Here is an 18,937-nt window from a genome sequence, read left to right as displayed (position 1 = left end):
GCCAATCAACGAGGGAGGTGTGTATAGATAGGAAATTTTTAGGTGTTGGGCTTACTGTTTGTATTCTTCTCAGCATATTCTCAGGAATTCGTTTCCGGAACTGTTTGGAGAAATGGAAACATATATGAACTTCATTTGTCAATACATAAATGCCCAATCCACCGCAGATGGTCTTTTTTTGTAATTACGTCGTATTCCATATGAAATCAACTGTGAGAGACCGGAACCTGAAATTTGCGGGAATCGACATGGTAATACATGATTTTCATTTTATCCTGTGCGCGTAAAATCACGTGACCCTTCCTTCCGGTCGAAACCGGAAGTGCCTAGTAATTTGAAAGTGGAAAAAGATATGAACTTGCTTTTAACGATTTAAGTGTCTGCCTGGATTGACCTTTCAAAAAAAATAATGGGTGACGCCATGAAGTGTTGGAGCGCCCTCTAGCGGCAGGTTAAAAAAGTCAAAAACGCATTTTCCTTTGATGTCTGTGGCGAAGTTTGCGGTAATCGCTTCAAAATTAATGTTCAGGATGACCATAATGCAGACAACACCTGTGCGCGAAAAAAAAATGATTACATCATCAGACCGGAAGTTACAATAAAAAGACCTTTAAACCTTAAAAAATTGCTAGAAAATATACCGTGATAGATATAATCAAGATTTGGCTGTATAAGCACAGTAAATATAGCTCTTGAGGTTTCTGGTAATGACGTCACAATGACGTCATCCAGTATCATATTACAAGCAATCAAAGATTTCTAGATTTAATCTTTGAAAAGCAATGTAAAATCAACTGCTACAGATTTGATTTTGTTCTTTATGGCAATCGATACAATATTGCAGGGTCTTCAGTTTTGGTATTAAATGCAACATCACGTGACCCTTCCTTCCCGCATGGAAACCGGAAGTGCCTTATTATTTGAAATTGGCAGAAGATGCGAACTCGCTTTCAACGATGTGAGTGTCTGCCTAGGCAGTACTGTACAAACATATTACAGGTGACGTAGCGGCAGTTTAACCCTAAAAGGGCCGGGGCGGAATCCGCCCCCCCCCTCAACATTTTCCGTGATAGCCTCTAAAAAAAATTTTTTCGCGACCCGAGCTGTTATGACTTTTAAGCCTCGAGCTTTGCGCATCTTTTGATACTAAAAACATAAAAATCGGACCACGGGTTGCCGCGTAGCGAAAAATTTTCCGGCGCTACGCGCCGTGAAAACTGAATTTTCGCATATACGTCGTGTACACAGAGCAGAATTGCCATTCGTACCGTAATAATTAATTAGCCATAATTCCAAACCCTTTGACCTTTAGTCATGAAATTTCTTGGGTATGTTAAGGAAGAGTTGCTCTATGCATGTGTTGAGTTTCAAAATTTTTAGTCACTCGATGGCTGAGATCTTAGGGGGGGGGGCGGAATCCGCCCCCCCCCCCCGGCTGAGAGATGGTCAAAATAACCCGGCCCCTTTAGGGTTAAAAAACGTCGAAAACGCATTATCACTTGATGTATGTGACGAAATTTGCGGTGATCGCTTCAAACCTAAAGTACATGATGAACTTAATGCAGAAAAGACCTGTGCGCGAAAAAAAATGGATGACGTCATCAGACCGGAAGTTATAAAGAAAAGACCTTTAAACCTTAAACAATTGCTAAAAAATCAACCGTGAGAGATATAATCAAGATGTGGCTATATATAGCAGAGTAAATATAGCTCTGGAGGTTTCTGGCGATGACGTCACAATGACGTCATCAAGTGTCATATTACAAGCAAATAAAAATTTCCATATTTAATCTTTTAAAGGGAATATACATCATTTGCTTTTGCTGTAATTTTCAGAAATGGATGGAATTGGGGGGTTGGAAATATATAGCAAATATAGTTACACTGACTTTTTTGAGGTTTTGGGTTCGAAAATGCTATAAAAACCAAGAAAAACAATCATTTTCCTGTAGTCTGGTTCCCTGACTCCATTTAAGAAGAAACAGAGCAGTTTACATATAGTGGGTAATTGTAAGGTCAGGGAACCAGTCTAGCTGGCTTGTACCCGTTCATAGGTGTGTAATAGATTGCAAACAAGTGCGATGGTTAACTGGGGCCAGTATTTGAAAAAAAGCCAGTTTTTTCCAACGCTGATCGGCCGATCAGCGTTGGAAATTGATACAAAAATACCACTTTTCTTGAAAATGACAGTATACCAGGTGCCATGATTTTACAGGATGCTTTACACTGTCATTCACTAACAGTCCAGCAAGGTATTTCAAAATGATTTGGTAGTTTTATTTGTTGATGTTTGCAAATGTTGTATTTTCCCTTTAAAATCAATATGAAATCAACTGCTACAGATTTGATTTTGTTTTTATGGCAATCGATAAAATATTGCAGGGTCTTCATTTTTGGTTTTAAGTTTTTATTAATTGAATTTTTAAGCCTTATTAATTGAAATTGGCTGAAGATGCGAACTTGCTTTCAACGATGTGAGTGTCTGCCTAGGCAGTACTGTACAACAACTTTACAGGTGACGTCATTAAATGTTAGAGCGCCCTCTGGCGGCATGTTGAAAAGTCAAACATGGATTTTAACATGCATATTTTGAGTTGATGTGTGTGGCAAAGTTTGCGGTAATCCATGGCCCAACACCGTGTGGTTGTTCCTACAACCTCTAGTTGTTTCTGTTTATGTTCAATCAATTCTGAAGTATTAACATATAGCCCTATTTTGAATAAGAGAAATCAAGTCATTTTGACAAGGCGTGACAATGACATTTTCCCAATCCCTTTCCTTTTTAAACTTTTTGGTACAGATAAAATGGCAACAGCTCTCAGCTTGCGGACCCGTCTGAGGTGTGGCATCTGCCACGACCGATACAAAAACCCGAAGCTACTTGATTGCGGGCACAGCTACTGTGAGAAATGTCTAGAGCAATACATCGCAAGCAGCGACACGTACAGGCGTGCTTCGAGGTTTCCCTGCCCTGCTTGTCAAGGAGAGACGGTACTTCCAATAAGAGGCAGTCGAGGCCTGATGGAAATAGTTAGGGACAAAGGCGAGGAAGACGAAGGCGTGTCTGTGATTGGAGCTATAATACTGGTTTCTCTACTTGTTTTATTAATTTATGTGATTGGATTCACTTCATTTGGTTATGCCATGCTTACGTTTGTGTTTTATGTTTTCTTTGTGGTTTTGGTTTTGGTTTTGGTTGCTTTGTTGTTAGTTTGCATTTATCTTTTGTATCTCTTAGTTTTAATGTTGAGACCATTCGTTGAATTGTTGGCTGTAATGTTTGGCATAATGGAGGCCATTGCATCATGAGCCATCAACAGTCCCATAAGAAATTGAACACAAGAGAAAAATCAATACAGTGAGGGAAAATTAGAAAATTATAAAAGTAAAGCGACTAGAAGTGCAAATGTATTGGAAATGGAAATGTTCATATCGCAAAAGCCAAATGGAGTTTCGGATTTGCCTTGTGGATAATTTGTACATGTAATGGATGTCTGATAGAATTGTTTTGATAAAAATATTAACTGGTCGGGGTTTAAGGTTTGTCTGTCACTTTCTTTAGTCTGAGCTGCAGAGCACTCTGAAGTCAAAAGGCTTCAACTAAGTGAGTGACATGATGTGAACAAAAAGTACGGGGAAACCGTTTTTAAATATCGTCATCCAAGTTAGATGAAACATAACTCCGAAACTATTTATCCAAACATTTTATATGAGTATTTTTAGCAGTGTCTTCGCCGAAAGATACTATTTACATTATTAAAGATCTTCACCTCCCCCATCATCCGTAAACTAAAAAACAGTACTGCATGGACAAGAGTCACCTTTTTTATCTTTATTGGATAGAGTACATTAATTTAGAGGTTCCTCGAAAGTAAACTGTTGGTTTGGGTCCAATTAACATTTATTTTACATTTTATTCTGTGTATTTGAGTGCCTCCCATAGTTTTGTTTTACTGCAAACGATTCTTGGCCTATGTCTCTCGTTTTATAGTTTCTACAGGTAATTTACATGGCCTTTTGGCCTGTTGTTGATTTTTGCTACCAAGTTTTTGCTTTTTCTTGTGTTTAGTCCTAAAAAGGTCTCCGGTTTCTGGTATGCGCCTTGACCTTTACTTCCAGTGTTACTGGAAGTGCAATAGAAACTGAATCAAACTCTAAAGCGGAAGCATTTTACTACAGACAAATACATTATGGAAGTGTTAAGTGAGGAATGCCAATCACAAAAACATAATTTTAACGTCATCCACAAAAAGGGCGCCCTCGAGCGGCACATCGAAAAAAGTTTAACCTTTTAAAATGTTAAAACCATCAATCAAATTTTTGTGATATATTGCCCCTATGATTCCGTGAGCAACCACAAATGAATTTGCAAGGTTTCATAATCATGACGTCATCAGACCGGAAGCTACTATAGGGAGAATTCAACAATGATCATTACATTTTTAATTTAAATCCATCATTTGATCCCTGTTTCATGACTTTGTTTTTTGCCCCCCCCCAAAAAAACATCTGTAACACTTCATATTGACATTTTGCTTCCAAATACTGTGACGTCAGTAAACTGGAAGTTGGCAGGTTTTCTTACATACACTTAATTTCCATATTTTTACTAAATGATAAACAATGTCCTCCCTTCCCTTTTTTGACTGATGACGCCATCAAACCGAAAATAACTTGTACGTGTACTTAACTGTTTACCGAAATGTATCATGCCTATAGAAGACGCATTCTTTTTGTACAAAATAATTGGTACTGGAACTGTTGGTCCTTTTTTTCTGACATAAACATATTCATACTAAATTGGACAATTTCTAATGAAATGGTTGTCCACCCGACCACTCTGCGTTTGTAACAACAAACGCGAACCTCTAGTTTTAATTGTTTTCTTTTGACTTATTAACCTGCGTTTTAGTTCTGTTTGCTTTCTGGTTTTGGTACCTGTATTCGTTCACTCGGTGTTTATGTTTCTCGTTATATAGCTTTTCCTGGTAATTTAGATGCCTTTTTGGCTTGTTGTTGATTTTTTGCTACCACGTTTTTGTCTTTTTCTTGTTTCTAATAGCTTGTTGTTCCTTGTTGCAGTATTACGAAAGCCCTGTAGTGCCATCAAGTATACATTTTGGAAAGTGAAGTATATTTTTTCCAAGTTCGTTTTTACGAGATGTATTTTTCAAAGTTCGTTTTTACGAGATATTTTTTCCCCGAAGTTGGTTTTTACGAGATATATTTTTTCTAAGTTCGTTTTTACGAGATACATTTTTCCCAAAGTTCGTTTTTACGAGATATATTTTTTCTAAGTTCGTTTTTACGAGATATATTTTTTCTAAGTTCGTTTTTACGAGATATATTTTCCCCAAAGTTCGTTTTAACGGGTTACATTTTTTCCAAGTTCGTTTGTACGAGATATATTCTTCCAAGTTCGTTTTTACGAGATATATTTTTTCCAAAGTTCGTTTTTACGAGATATATACCTTCGAAGATCATCAAGGCGGAAAGCGCAGGCTGCCTCGAGTCAGTACAGCAGGGCGACACAGGATATCTGAATATACAGCAAATTAAACTTTGCTTCGTTCCCGCGTGCCTCAGGGGCCTGTACTGTGGGCTAGGCCTAGGATCGCTACGATCCAGAACTCGCATGTCCTCACAGAATTACAAGTGATTAACGCCAACGCGCACGTGACACTTTGCACACAAGAAAATCTCGTAAAAACGAACTTGGAAAAAATATATCTCGTAAAAACGAACTTTGGAAAAAATATATCTCGTAAAAACGAACTTTGGAAAAATTATATCTCGTAAAAACGAACTTTGGAAAAAATATATCTCGTAAAAACGAACTTGGAAAAAATATACTTCACTTTTTCAAAATATATACTTGATGGCACTACAGGGCTTTAGTACATTATACATCTTTTATATCCATTTAGTGGTTACTTTTTATGTATTTTGCTTTTTTGGTTTGGTGTTTATGTGTTGCAAAGTATAATGTCTTCCTATCAAATGTCCAACAACTTTATGATAAAAACTTCCCGTTACAAGATGTTAAATGTCGATATAATAAATGTAAATCCCCATGGTTATCTGATGGTATTTACAATTCTATCAGACGTAAAAATCATTTGTACAAAAACAATTATGAGGAGCCCAACTGCGAATAATAAATCTGTTTATACTCTGTATAAAAACAAACTGAATTCTTTAATCAAATTAGCAAAAAAAGAATATTTTAACACAAAATTTAGCGAAGCACAAGGTAATATCAAGGGTACTTGGAAAGTTATTAACTCCTTACTTAACAAGCGCAAGCAAAACGTAAACACATCTTAATTCTTTCAGGAAGGTAACGAAATTAACAATGACAAGGAAATTGCAGAAGCATTTAACAACTACTTTGTTAACATCGGCAGTAGCCTCTCCAGTGAACTCCCGTTATGTAACACTTCCTTTGATTCCTTTCTACGCAACAAATGTCCAAATTCACGGTTTCTTACACCTTTTACCAAGGAAGAGGTTGTTGATTATCTTAACAAAATACCTTCTGGGAAGGCCCCTGGATTTGATGGTTTAAGTTCTTCTGTCATCAAACAAGCACGGTATTCTTTAGCTAAGCCTTTGTCTGACATCTTTAACAAGTGTTTGACAGCTGGAGTTTTTCCCGATGATTTAAAAATAGCCCAAGTAACACCGATCTATAAAAAAGGCTGCAAGCATGACATTACCAAGTATAGACCCATATCGGTCATATGTACATTTTCAAAACTATTTGAAAAGCTTATTTATAAACGATTAGTATCTTTTATCACTAAAAATAATATTCTCTCCGAGTCTCAATTTGGATTTAGACAAAATCGTTCAACTGAATTAGCGATATCGTATGTAATTAGTAAATTATGTAATGCACTTGATCAAAATAACTTCTCCATAGGCATTTTCTTGGACTTGTCTAAAGCATTTGATACTGTAAATCACGATATTCTTATAAGTAAATTAGATCAATACGGAATGCGGGGAACAGCTTTGGACCTACTGAAAAGTTATTTGTGTAACAGAAAGCAGTATGTGTCATTTCACTCTATAACTTCAACCAGCCGATTCATTATGTGAGGGGTACCTCAGGGTTCCGTATTGGGTCCTTTACTATTTCTTCTTTATATTAATGATATATGTAATACTTCAGACACTGTAACATTTTGTTTATTTGCAGATGATACAAGTTTGTTGTATACTTACGATAATGTAGATGAAGCAATTAGTAACCTAAATGTGGAACTTAAAAAAATCAGTACATGGCTTCTCGCAAATAAATTATGTATTAATGTCGTCAAGTCAAATTATATGATTTTTTGGGCCAATCAGTTTAAGTACACACAATCTGTTCCTCTGATTTTGAATAACTCAAGGCTTAATCAGGTTAAGATAACTAAATTCCTGGGTGTAACTATTGATGAAAATCTCACTTGGAAAAATCATATTGATGAAGTAGCAACAAAAATTTCAAAGAACATTGGAATAATGAACCGTTTGAAATATTACCGAGTAAGATTTTATTAACATTGTATAATTCATTTGTTTTAATTACCCTACTTAAATTACTCAATCTTGACCTGGGGTAGTTCGCCATCTAAGTGTAACAAATTACTTACTTTACAGAAACGAGCAGTTCGTATAATTTTAAATGCTGGCTATCGTGATCATTCTGCTCCATTATTTGCTAAATTAAATATATTACAATGTAATGACTTATATTACCTTAATTTAGGAAAACTAATGTATAAATGTATGCATAATTTACTTCCGTCATGTTTTAATTCTTGTTTTACCTTAGCATCTAACGTTCATGTATATAATACTCGAAGTAGTGCTAGGGGAAATTTGTTTGTCCAATTTAACAGAACGTCAATGTCAAAAAATAGTGTTATTCACCGAGGCACTTTGTACTGAAATAGTTTAGATGATTCTCTTAAATTGTTACCTTCACTATCTGTCTTTGTCAAAAATTTTAAAACTCATTTTCTCGAATCATATTCATAAATTGAAATTCCATTATTTTGTGTATTAATATTTAGGCCTTGTCTCACGCTTGTCCTGTCTGTCTCACGTATTGTTTTGTTTGTCCTTTGGTTGTATGTTTGTCCATAGGTAAGGGCACAAAAGCGTTCTGCTTAACCTTATACCTAAATGTTGTCATTTAATTTCACACTTTATAATTAATCACTGTGTACATATCTATAAAATATTATACTAGTGACTTTCTCTAATGTATACATGTTTGTACATAATTGTAATGAATGACATCATTGAATAAATGTTACTACTACTTACTTACCTTTTTGCTATTGTAGCCATTTCCCCCTGTGTTGCACTGGATTTACTCTACTTTTAGCTCTATAAAGGTGTATGTGGTACTTATAAATATCTGATATTTTGAATGTTTTTCAGTCATACGGTTGCGAAGGGTGATTTCTAAAGGTTACTTAACACTTCATTTTGAATGAAACTACATGTGAACACACATGTTCACTTTTGCGGGCGAAATCTTTGAAAATTAATTTCTCCTGTTTGGAAGACCGTTTTTCCATGCAACTTTCAGGGTTTACTTTCCTCATAATGATCCAAGTATGTGCTAAAAATCGCCGTGACGTGTTCATTACTTTCGTTGAAATTGGAAAAAAAATAGGCCTGGCTACGTGCATCATTGAAAGTTGTAACACTGACGTTTGCAATAGTTGTAAATCTTTCCAATTCTCACGAATATTAATAAGATTCCTATCCATTACGGTGTGCAGTGAAAAAATTGAGCAAAGCCTCCTTCACAAGCTATTTATTAATAAATATCAACCTTTTTGCCGGCTTCCATTGGTCGGTACCGAGACCCACGCCACAACACGCCGAGTGACGCTAATGAATATGCTAATCTACAATACGATATTGTGTGGCTTGGCCGAAATCGGTCAACCGTATAGCGCCTAAGGCGTTTTGCTGAACAATGCATGTGACTTGGGCCGGCAGAAATTATCTTCGAAATTTTCCATGGAGATCGTTCAAATTGTAACACTAGCGTTTGCAACAACATTTTAAGCTGAAATTATAAATATAAGATATAAAGATGATATAAATGTTCAAATGCACGTGAAATAACAATTTTGAGAAATTCCTAGAAATAGATATAAAAACAGAGATTTGGGGAAGTTTTCGAACGATTTCTTCCAGACTTGAAGGTCAGCTATGCCAGTAACCAGTATTGACGTTTCGGCATCGATGACGGCGATTTTTTTACTGACATGAAGTTGAGAATTTCTTCTTCCGTTATAATTTAATTTTTCAATCATACTGTGCATATTTTCTGAAAAACACAACGTTCAAAAGGCCATTGTTTTGTGGTGCATGAATTTCACTGCTTTGCTATAGGTCAAAGTACGTAATCGGATTAGCTTTGTTTAACAACGGCAGACGCCTTGCCTTAGCAACAACATGACTGTTTTGGTTTGGCTGTTTAAAGATTGTTTTTAGGTTTTAATTGTTTTCTTCTAGCATATTAACTTGCATTTTAGTTTTGTTTGCGTGTATAGTACTTGACACTGTAGCACTTTAAGTAACTTTTATATTTTATTTTAGTATTTTCATTTCCTAGGTTTTTTTTAGTTATTATTGTGAGGCGCTTTGAGGTATTTTTACATAAAGCTCCATATAAATCCTTTAATCTATAGAAACCCGCAAACGGGCGACAGTTTTTTTCAAGTTTCGTCTGGATTAGGGCGACACGCCTTATTGGGGTGACAATTTGGTGTCGCCCTATTGTTAAAACGACCCTCGGGACGAGGAATTTTAGTGTCGCAAACCATCTAAATCGAGTGTGGTCCAATTAGTAAAATTACCGAATTCCGTAAAGAAAGGATAAGGTAAACTTGGGTTAGTGACAGTTTAGGTTTGTGTGCATGTCTATGGGAAATTCGCCCTATTATAGCATTAGTAGAAATCGTTGTTATTATTATTATCATTACCATAAAACTCTGTAATGCCAATTCATGTACATACAGAAATAATTTTGAACAACTTACGTGAGTGTTTCTTTAGGCCGAAAGCTTTGAAATAAATTATATAAAACTACTCAGCTATTTAAACATCCCTGTCTTTGATGAATGTCTTTTAAGTGTAATGCAGTCAGAAACCATTTTTTTTTTACTGACTGACTCTCCGACCTTTTGTCCCTGGGCTTGAGAATAACAATGTCAGTGTGTACTATTTTAATACTTTTCCAGATGCTAGTGCCACTTTATGAGGTTATTGTGTAAAAAAAAGTCTGTTTGGCTTTAAGAAAAAAAATTATGAATAGTGAGTCATCCGTATTGTTTTTCCTCTGAAACTCATTTTCACGGTTCCCTGAAGGTTAGCATAAACAGTTCATATAAACCAAAGTTTGTAAACCCTTGTTTCAACTGCCCATGTAGGCTGATGTAGAAGAGACTGGTTTTTTTGGGCAGAACAAGTCACTTTTTTAGCTGCGGGATAGCAGCTCAACAAATCATCATGTCTCTCCGCAAAGTCTGTTAGTTACACAAGTTGACATTGTCTATTGCTCCTTCATATTTTGACCGATTTCAATCAAACTTTATCGAAAGTATCAGTATCCCAGCCCCAACATGTCACATGACCAAACTGGGGTTTAAGGTCATCATGGGGTTACTGGGGTCAAAAACCTTACTCAAAACACTATACCGTTACTACTTCCAGAAATTACATGGCACAATCACGTGACTCATGCATGGACACGAATTCGTTGGCCCGCAGCTTCCGACATATTATCCGATCGAGCTTGTTTCTTAATTTATTGTAAATAGTGTGCGGGTGATCTCACATTGGTAGAAGTTCCGTATTAGTATATCAAGGAATTGTCGCTTGACTGGGCACGATGTAGCAAAATATTGACACCAAGGTATTCCGACGACATCAGTTTGATTTCTGGCGAGATTGTGAAGGAAGCCAGAAAAATGAGAAAAGCTCAGGCAACAGATAAACACAATGGAGCACCCTCCACACCGGAAACCCTTATGCAAACACCAGAAATATCATAAGATGATTATAGATATAATTCCTAATCCTTTTAATCCTCTGATATAAAAACGGATTGACAGCTTTCTCAACTCACACACACTGGTTAGACCTCACCGGCACCATGCGCTTATTGCTCGTTCTAGCTCTTGTAGCGGTCGCCACTTGCGCCCCGGGCCAAGTCAGATATGACGGGTAAGCGTGACAACTAATTATAGTATTTCATGAACCGTGTAAATTATTTGGTTTTCACCAAACAGGATTTATCTTGCCGATTTGGCATCATAAATTGCCAAACCAACCCTATTTTGTGTATTTTTTTTTATTTAAAATAAGATCACGTTTAACCAGGGTTCGACCTTAACTTTTTTTTGTTCGCACCCTTCGTTTAACTAACAGAAACTGTCGAAAGCCTTTCAAAACTTCAAACTTTAAAAACACAATATTTTGTGCTTGAAGTCCAGCCAAGAAACACATTCATTTGAACTTTTAGTGTGGTAATGATGTACACCCTTACAATACAAGAATCTCATCGGGGCTGTAGAACTTCGAGTAATAATTTACCGCTCAACCTGTTACCTTTTTTCTTGGAAAATCTCATAGAAAATCGAAAAAAAGAAGCTTTTGTTGATCCCTCAAATTCGGTTGCACATTTTTATTCTGTTGTCATCTCCGCAAATTTTGGGATTTAGAACGGTGATAAAAATGACCACTCACAAATGATAAAATACTTTTGGGGGTCATTTTCAGGTACGAGGTCTTGCGGATTGTACCTCGATCAGAAGGTCAGAAGGAATGGCTTGAACATTTTGAAAAGAGTTTCGTATCAAAGGTAAGTTTTTCATTCAGACTGAAAACATTTCTACAATACCGGGATAGAAACTGAGAAAGCAACCTCAAAGCTACATCGAAAGGAAGGATACACGTACATGATTGATGTAGGCCTACTTTGGAACTGTTGGCCTTCTAAGGTAACAATAATGATGACTTATTCCAGTAAACAGCAAGTCAACAAGAAGGATTAAGTTTTCATACACTCTATAAAAAGTCCCTGGTCACATTGACCCAGAAATGATGTTCTACTTGGCCTAACCCTTTTCCGAGTCAAAAATGACACTTTTCCGGGATAAAAGACAACTTACCTGGTCAGTTTGACCCAGCAACCTTGGCAAAAAGTGTCATTTTTGGCCCGGAAAAGTTTCATGTTCAACCCGGGAAGGGTTAAGCCATGTAGAACCCGGAATACAGATCAATCTGACAGAGGACTTTTTAGAGTGTATACAAATCCGGCCTTTTTGAAGAAAGAACAAGCGTTACACAACGTGACATGCACCAGTCTTGCACCATCGTGAAAGGAGAAGTTGCAACATATTCGGGGAGTCTGTAGAGCAGCTTTTCAAACAATAATAAATCTTTGACAACACTATCAATGCACATAGGGCTCCCAGTATTTATGCACTTCAAGGAATTTCAGATTCGATTAAAGGTAACGAAATGAAGTGACGCATTGATCATATACACGTATATTGCACAAAAACACCACGAAAATATTCATTCATGGACTGTTTACTGCTGAAAGTATAAATGCCAAGGATTCCTTGGGTATAAGAAAGTAATCCTGATGTTAAATAATGAAAGGTTTGCAGAAACACCATGTGCGAATAACTTCTCCACTAAGAGAATGGTTCTGAAAAGAACCAGAAGTATAAACAGAACCATTCTCTTAGTTGAGAAATTATTCGCACATGGTGTTTCCGCAAACCTTTCATTATTTAGTATCTCCACCATGCAAAGCCTCAAATCTTACTAATCCTGACGTTGACAATTATTTTGTCTCACCGAATTTAGTTGGACTTCTGGAAGACGTCTCACTCCCTGAACCAGCCAATGGACGTAATGGTACCGCCGCGGTACCAGGCTGAACTCAGAGAGGTGTTGGAGAACCGCGGTATTGGCTTCACTGTCCACATCGAAGACGTCCAGGAACTGATCGACGAGTCTATGACGTCATCGGCTGGTATCAGTGCCATCGGTGGGTTCGACTATAACAGCTACCACACTTACGAAGAGGTATATTGTGGGAGAATGACGGATTAGAAAAAAGTATATGCAAATTACTAATGTAGACCTATGTAGTAACAAAAAGAATAGTAATGCCTGCAGGTGCACCAGTGAACAAACAAAAATGTAATTACCTCAAAATATTTCAGGCATTTTACTTCAATACTTTTATTTAAATGGGTACATATTCTACGACTTAATTTCAAAGAATATGTTAAAGAATAAGTTTCAGTTTGATTTTTCAACATGCAGTTGATGCAGTGGGTGACAGACTTTGTGTCCGAGTACAGCAGCATTGCTGAGGAGATAGTGGTCACACAGTCAGTAGAAGGGAGAGACATCAAGGCCATCAAGGTAACTCAGTCATGGTTTATCAAGTTGGTAATTTGGTCTTTATAGACGCCCGGTCCACACCAAAATGCACGTACTCTGAAGGGCTGGCCCACAAAAGTGGCTCCTATAGGCTTACTTTACTTTAAATATCCGTTGAACGTGCATTTTAGTGGCGGGTCAACGGGAGTATGGGGTTAGGTGAATCATCCACACCAGGTAAGCCGTATATTCTTGTCGATGACGCCAATGGCGACGTGATGTCCGCCGCCGGCCAGAAAAAAATCCCAGTTGTGTGTGTGTGTGTGTGTGTATGTTTTTTGTTTTGTTTTAATCAAATCAACCAAAGTCTTCACTACTCCCCCCCCCCCCCTGTCTACCACCTATTATTTCATGTAAATAAATAAGCATCTACGCACAAAAAGCAGTATGCACAATGTACATGACTTATGTATATGCATAAATACGAACAGCGCCCCCGGTGACAGATAGCCCCCTTCCCCTTTCGAATTAACTAAGTTGGTGGTCCCCCGTCCTCCAATAATAACAAGAGATCACCGCTTCTGGATCTGACTTTGTTTTGTCCATTCATACATTCAGCTGGGCAGCAAGGGGTGGGGTAAACCAGGAGCCTTCATGCAGGGAGGCATTCACGCCAGGGAATGGATCTCACCAGCTACCATGGTCAACATGGCCAAGAAGGTATAATGACAAGTGATTCAGTCTCCTTCCATCTTCTGTTGTATTGAAGATTGTTAACTATATTACCTTATCTTGGTAGTTCAATTTAACAAAAAATCATTAAAACGACCCCGCATCTTATCAACAAAGAGTAATCAAAGTATACCTCCGCCAAGGCTTAACAATTTCCCGCCATTACACACAGCAACGTTAACGCACAGATGTGGTTTCTAAAACACATCCTTAAACTCTAACATGTTGTAGTTTACATGTACATGCCTGTGTTTGTCTACCTTTCCACTCCCCCGTTGTATAAAATGATCTAGTCCATTGACCTGTGTGGTTAGATTAAGCGGGTGATAAGGCATAGGGTTACCGGGTCAGTGTCACAAACACGAAGTTGGTGATAGGGTGAAAGTTTTCCATATGATGAGTAAAAAATCGTGAAAAAAATTCTGCACCCAGATGCAAATCACTTGCAAAATCTAATCGATTTGTACTGGTACCAAGGACAACCCTAAAAAAAAACATAACCTGTAACGGCGGAGGTAAATAATGAGGTCTATCGGTTCACGTCAGTTAATCCATGATTTCCGATTGCACGAGAAGGTCACAATAATCTTACTTTTGTTGTTTGAATGTACAGCTTGCCGAGAGCTACGGTACAGATCCCGACGTGACGGCCATGTTGGATTCCTTCGACTGGTACATCGTTCCTTGCCTCAATGTGGATGGTTACTCGTATTCCTGGACCAATGTGAGTTGTGCTCGCTCAAAGCAAAACGAAACGAAACCTTCACCTTTATTTTATTATCCAATATTCAGATTCACGCAGGGCAATTACAATATTCCGAGAAGGTAAAAACCCTGTCAAATGGTGCACATAAAGTGAGTAAAAAAGAAAGAAAAGAAAACCCAAATGTCAGGACCATTTTTAAGGAAGTTCTTCATGTAGCACTTTCAAAATGAAGGATATGAAAGAAAACCCAATAATTAGGACAAGAATCATTCAAATCACTCATGTGCTTTTCAAGTTATGGAATTTTAAACACAAACAAAGTTTTAAAGTTCTGTCCACGGATCACAATACAAGTAAGTGTTCTTTCAGCAAAAGGAAACAATTCACATAAGGATGTATGTGAATTGTTTTCGTTTTGCTGAAAGAACACTTGTCGGTACCTTTTTTGTAATGATTCTTGTACTAAAAGAAAGCTTATGAATTGGGCTTTCATATCCTAGATTTTGAAAGTGCTACATGCAGAACTTCATTCATAAAAAGGTCCTGACATTTGGATTTCCTTTTTTTTTAATCACCCTGTATCAAAACAAAAGTGAAATTCTTGTATTGATTTATCTTTGAATTAAGGACCGAATGTGGCGCAAGAATCGGCAGGTAACATCCAAGAAGCGTTGCAGGGGAGTGGATCTCAACAGAAACTACGACTATCAGTGGGGAGGTAAAATATTTCTCTCAAGAAAAAAACTACATAAAATGCACCCAGGACCAGAAATGCCTGGGTGTCTAGTTTAAAATCTGATGCACACTCTACGGAGGGGTTTGCGGTTTACATGTGCATATTTCTTTAACATTAATGAATGGTTTAAAGGAATATCTACTAACAAATTGGCTCCTTAAAAACACCCAATCCTTACATGAAAAGCTGCTCTTGGAAATACCAATCACTCCGCCTTATAACGTACCCTTTTGAATAGCAACATCAGTTTACTAAGAACAGAAAAATTTGCGAGGCAAATAAGGGAAATATTAGGGGGAACAGTGCCCTTGATGATACAAGCATTGAATTTGGCACACAGTCAGAGTATGTCTTATGAACAATATTTGGCTATAGGGCGGTCGCAAATTTGTCATTTGAAAACACTTACGTAGAATAACAAGCAATTTTCAATTTTTTTCAAAATGGCTGCCAATGCTTCTTATTCTACCTATATTTTATTCAAAGGACAAATCTGCGATGGCCCTATAACCAAATATCTTTCTCATTACAAACTCTGACTGGTGCCATGCAATGTATCAAGAAAGGTACAATCCCATCACCTATTCGCCGTGCTAAATAGATAATACAAAGAATTGAAAGCTGGTTTTTAATCATTGTACAACTTTCCCAAGAAGATAATTTGGACCTTTTCATATTAAAAAACCCAATCAGGTCGGGGAGCCAGCAGCAGCGAATGCGACGAAACCTACCGCGGACCCAGCGCCATGTCCGAGCCCGAGCTAAGTGGTCTGACCAACTGGCTTCTGGGTCTCAAGGCGGCCGGTAAGCCCTTCCACCTCCACATGGATGTCCATGCCTACGGTCAGTACTGGCTGTACCCATGGGGCTACTCTGCATTGATTCCCCTACCGGCTGAGGCAGACGATATGGTGAGGTTATCAAAAGGTTTTTTAGAAGCTGGGAATCGAGGAATTGTTTTTGTTCAATGGTTGTATCCGTCAATACTCTGAATATGTTTAGTATTTATACAAAGCGATGGCGAGAAAATTTTAAGAGAAGTGTTTAATTGCTAAACAAAGTTTTTGCAGGGCACAATATTATTCCGTGTTTTTGTCTACTCGTGACTATTTAGAGAATTGATATACAATCAATTAATCTATCTCAAAGAAGACATTGTTGAAGTTGAAATGAAATACAACTGGTGCAAACCATGGAGGAGGGATTGTGAATACAGGGCCCTTTATAGCCTGACTTTTATTCATGTAGCAATCCTATAGTGGACATGCACGTTTGAGGCAACTATAACTTCTAGCATGTGTATAATGACCTTGAAGCAAACTTAAGTGTTATCGTTCGTACGGACGAAGTGTGCGATTTGTTTTTGCCTATAGTGAAACCGGACTATAACACGGTGCAGCTAATACTTTAAAAACAGTGTCTTCCTTGTGCCCCCCCCCTCTCAAAAATGGAGAACAGAAACAGAGCTAATTATTTTGCTTATTAAAACTGCATGACCAAACTCATTGAGCACTCCGTCCAGAAAATGATGCTCCGTCCCTGCTGCCCACTGGATCCTACTCAAGCTGTTAAAAACTCACAGACGGCGTATAATCACCTCCCAAATGCCCATATACTTTGCCTTTATAGGATACCGTAGCGAAGGCGGCAACCTCTTCTCTGGCCAGTCTCTATGGGACCTCTTATCTCGTCGGGGGCTCTGCTAAGGCAATGTGTAAGTGCATGCATGGACAAATTGGGATGTTATTGATATATACAAAAGTGATGAGGGAAATGAGGGTCTGGAGGAGGGAGGGGCGAAGTCATATTCTTCCTGGTCCATGCAATGGTTTTTTTAATTTTTGGATGTGTATCACTTTAATAGTCATGTTAGTGATTCTTATAGGCCGACTTGAGGTTGCTATGGGGTCTCTTAAGGCTCGAATATAACGACTTAGAAGCATCAGGTGGCTTCTGGTTAGAATGAAATTAACAATTAAAAGTTATATCACGAACGGAAACCGTTTGTTCCTAATCAAATAACTTCAGCCACCCCCCCCCAACAATACGACATGGATACGGTAAATGCATGCAGATGCAACCTAATCTTGCATCTTTAGTTTCCAATTGTGGGAGTGTGAGCGGATATGAAGGCGGAGATGGACAGCGAGCGGAAATGGGAGGGGAAAAAACGTCAGGATAAAACTTTATAATTGAAGATGACAAGTTAACACGATCGATAAGATAGGGTACAAAATAAAGTTCAAAGCACCATCACCAACAGCAGGCCTATAGTTACTCAGTAGGCTATAGCGTGGCTAGCCTTTACAAATGATACAAATATTCTGTTCTGCTCTCTCTCCACCGTAGACGCGGCTTCGGGTGCCAGTGAGGATTGGGGCTTCGGCACGTTGGGCGCCAAGTACACCTACGTGGTGGAACTCCGCGACGAGGGACGGTACGGCTTCCTCCTCCCCGAGTCTCAGATCCAGGCCACGGCTGAGGAAACCTTCGAAGCCATCAAAGAGCTCTGCAGAAGCATGGTGGCTGAGTACGCGTAGAGGCTCGAATGATGTCATCATAAATGGGAAACTTCAAATTTAAACAAATCGATAACGTTTTCGATGGAATTAATTTAAATAGGGATATTACTGTGTACCAGTAGCATGTGCCATGATAAAAGAGGATTGTATAGGGAGGTCAAAATGGGGACCAGTCCCGAAATGCCATCCTGTAATCTAGGCATTTCACATATTTCGGTAAGCCATGTCCTAACCATTTCTCGAGATTGTGTCTATAAAGTACTTCAAAGTCAAAGCAGGTGATACCAGTGGAAGCGTATGTGGGACTTACAGCAAAAGCTGTACTATATATACTCCCTGTGTAACATACTGACGGTGATCACGGAGAAGATTATCTTCTCACAAAACAAATACACAAATACACTTATAACAACACTATTGTGACTTGTTGAAAAGATCAATAAATAATGCAATTAAAGAGTTGTATGTTGTTTCTGTATATTGAAGTGGAATTTTTACGAATGACTGGAATTAAAGGAAAACCTTTCTACTTACAATCAAAATGTTTAGCCCATAAGGAGAAAAAAATGAAAGGCTTGTGAGTTCTGATGTTCGCTCTGGGAAGAAAACATCAGGGTCAGGGCCACCAAGAAGAAAGTTACACAAAAAATTGGGGTTTTTTTCCACATTTCTCATGGCCGTTGCTCGTGGTAAAACGGCGGTATTTTTCTGTCGGTTTTGTTTTATGGTGAGCACAGACCAAGGATGCAATAACTTGCTGACAAGGATTTTCAAACTGAACTGGAAAAATGCAGACACATCCACAAAAAAAAGGATTCA

General features: G+C 38.0%; 1 protein-coding gene across 1 annotated transcript; it reads left to right on the top strand.

Annotated features, from left to right (window-relative positions):
* Positions 1-11,150: 11,150 nt before the first annotated feature.
* LOC119741824 (carboxypeptidase B-like) lies at positions 11,151-18,479 on the top strand. Its single transcript, XM_038217729.1, has 10 exons — positions 11,151-11,244; positions 11,800-11,881; positions 12,898-13,119; positions 13,363-13,464; positions 14,041-14,142; positions 14,768-14,878; positions 15,488-15,578; positions 16,290-16,507; positions 17,226-17,310; positions 17,946-18,479. The coding sequence occupies exons 1-10, from the start codon at positions 11,174-11,176 to the stop codon at positions 18,134-18,136; spliced, it is 1,275 nt and encodes a 424-aa protein (XP_038073657.1). The 5' UTR covers positions 11,151-11,173; the 3' UTR covers positions 18,137-18,479.
* The last annotated feature ends 458 nt before the right edge of the window (positions 18,480-18,937 follow it).

Source organism: Patiria miniata, unplaced genomic scaffold, assembly GCF_015706575.1.
Source record: "Patiria miniata isolate m_02_andy unplaced genomic scaffold, ASM1570657v1 HiC_scaffold_5, whole genome shotgun sequence".
Lineage (NCBI taxonomy): Eukaryota > Metazoa > Echinodermata > Asteroidea > Valvatida > Asterinidae > Patiria > Patiria miniata.
Note: the sequence above shows the minus strand (reverse complement) of the source record. Positions and strands in the feature narration are given on the sequence as shown.

Excerpts from the sequence above, each read along its gene's own strand:
- LOC119741824 (XM_038217729.1), top strand. The coding sequence starts at position 11,174 with ATGCGCTTATTGCTCGTTCTAGCTCTTGTAGCGGTCGCCACTTGCGCC. Across the intron at positions 11,882-12,897 it reads AAAAGAGTTTCGTATCAAAG|TTGGACTTCTGGAAGACGTC; the intron begins GTAAGTTTTTCA and ends CACCGAATTTAG. Across the intron at positions 16,508-17,225 it reads CGGCTGAGGCAGACGATATG|GATACCGTAGCGAAGGCGGC; the intron begins GTGAGGTTATCA and ends TTGCCTTTATAG.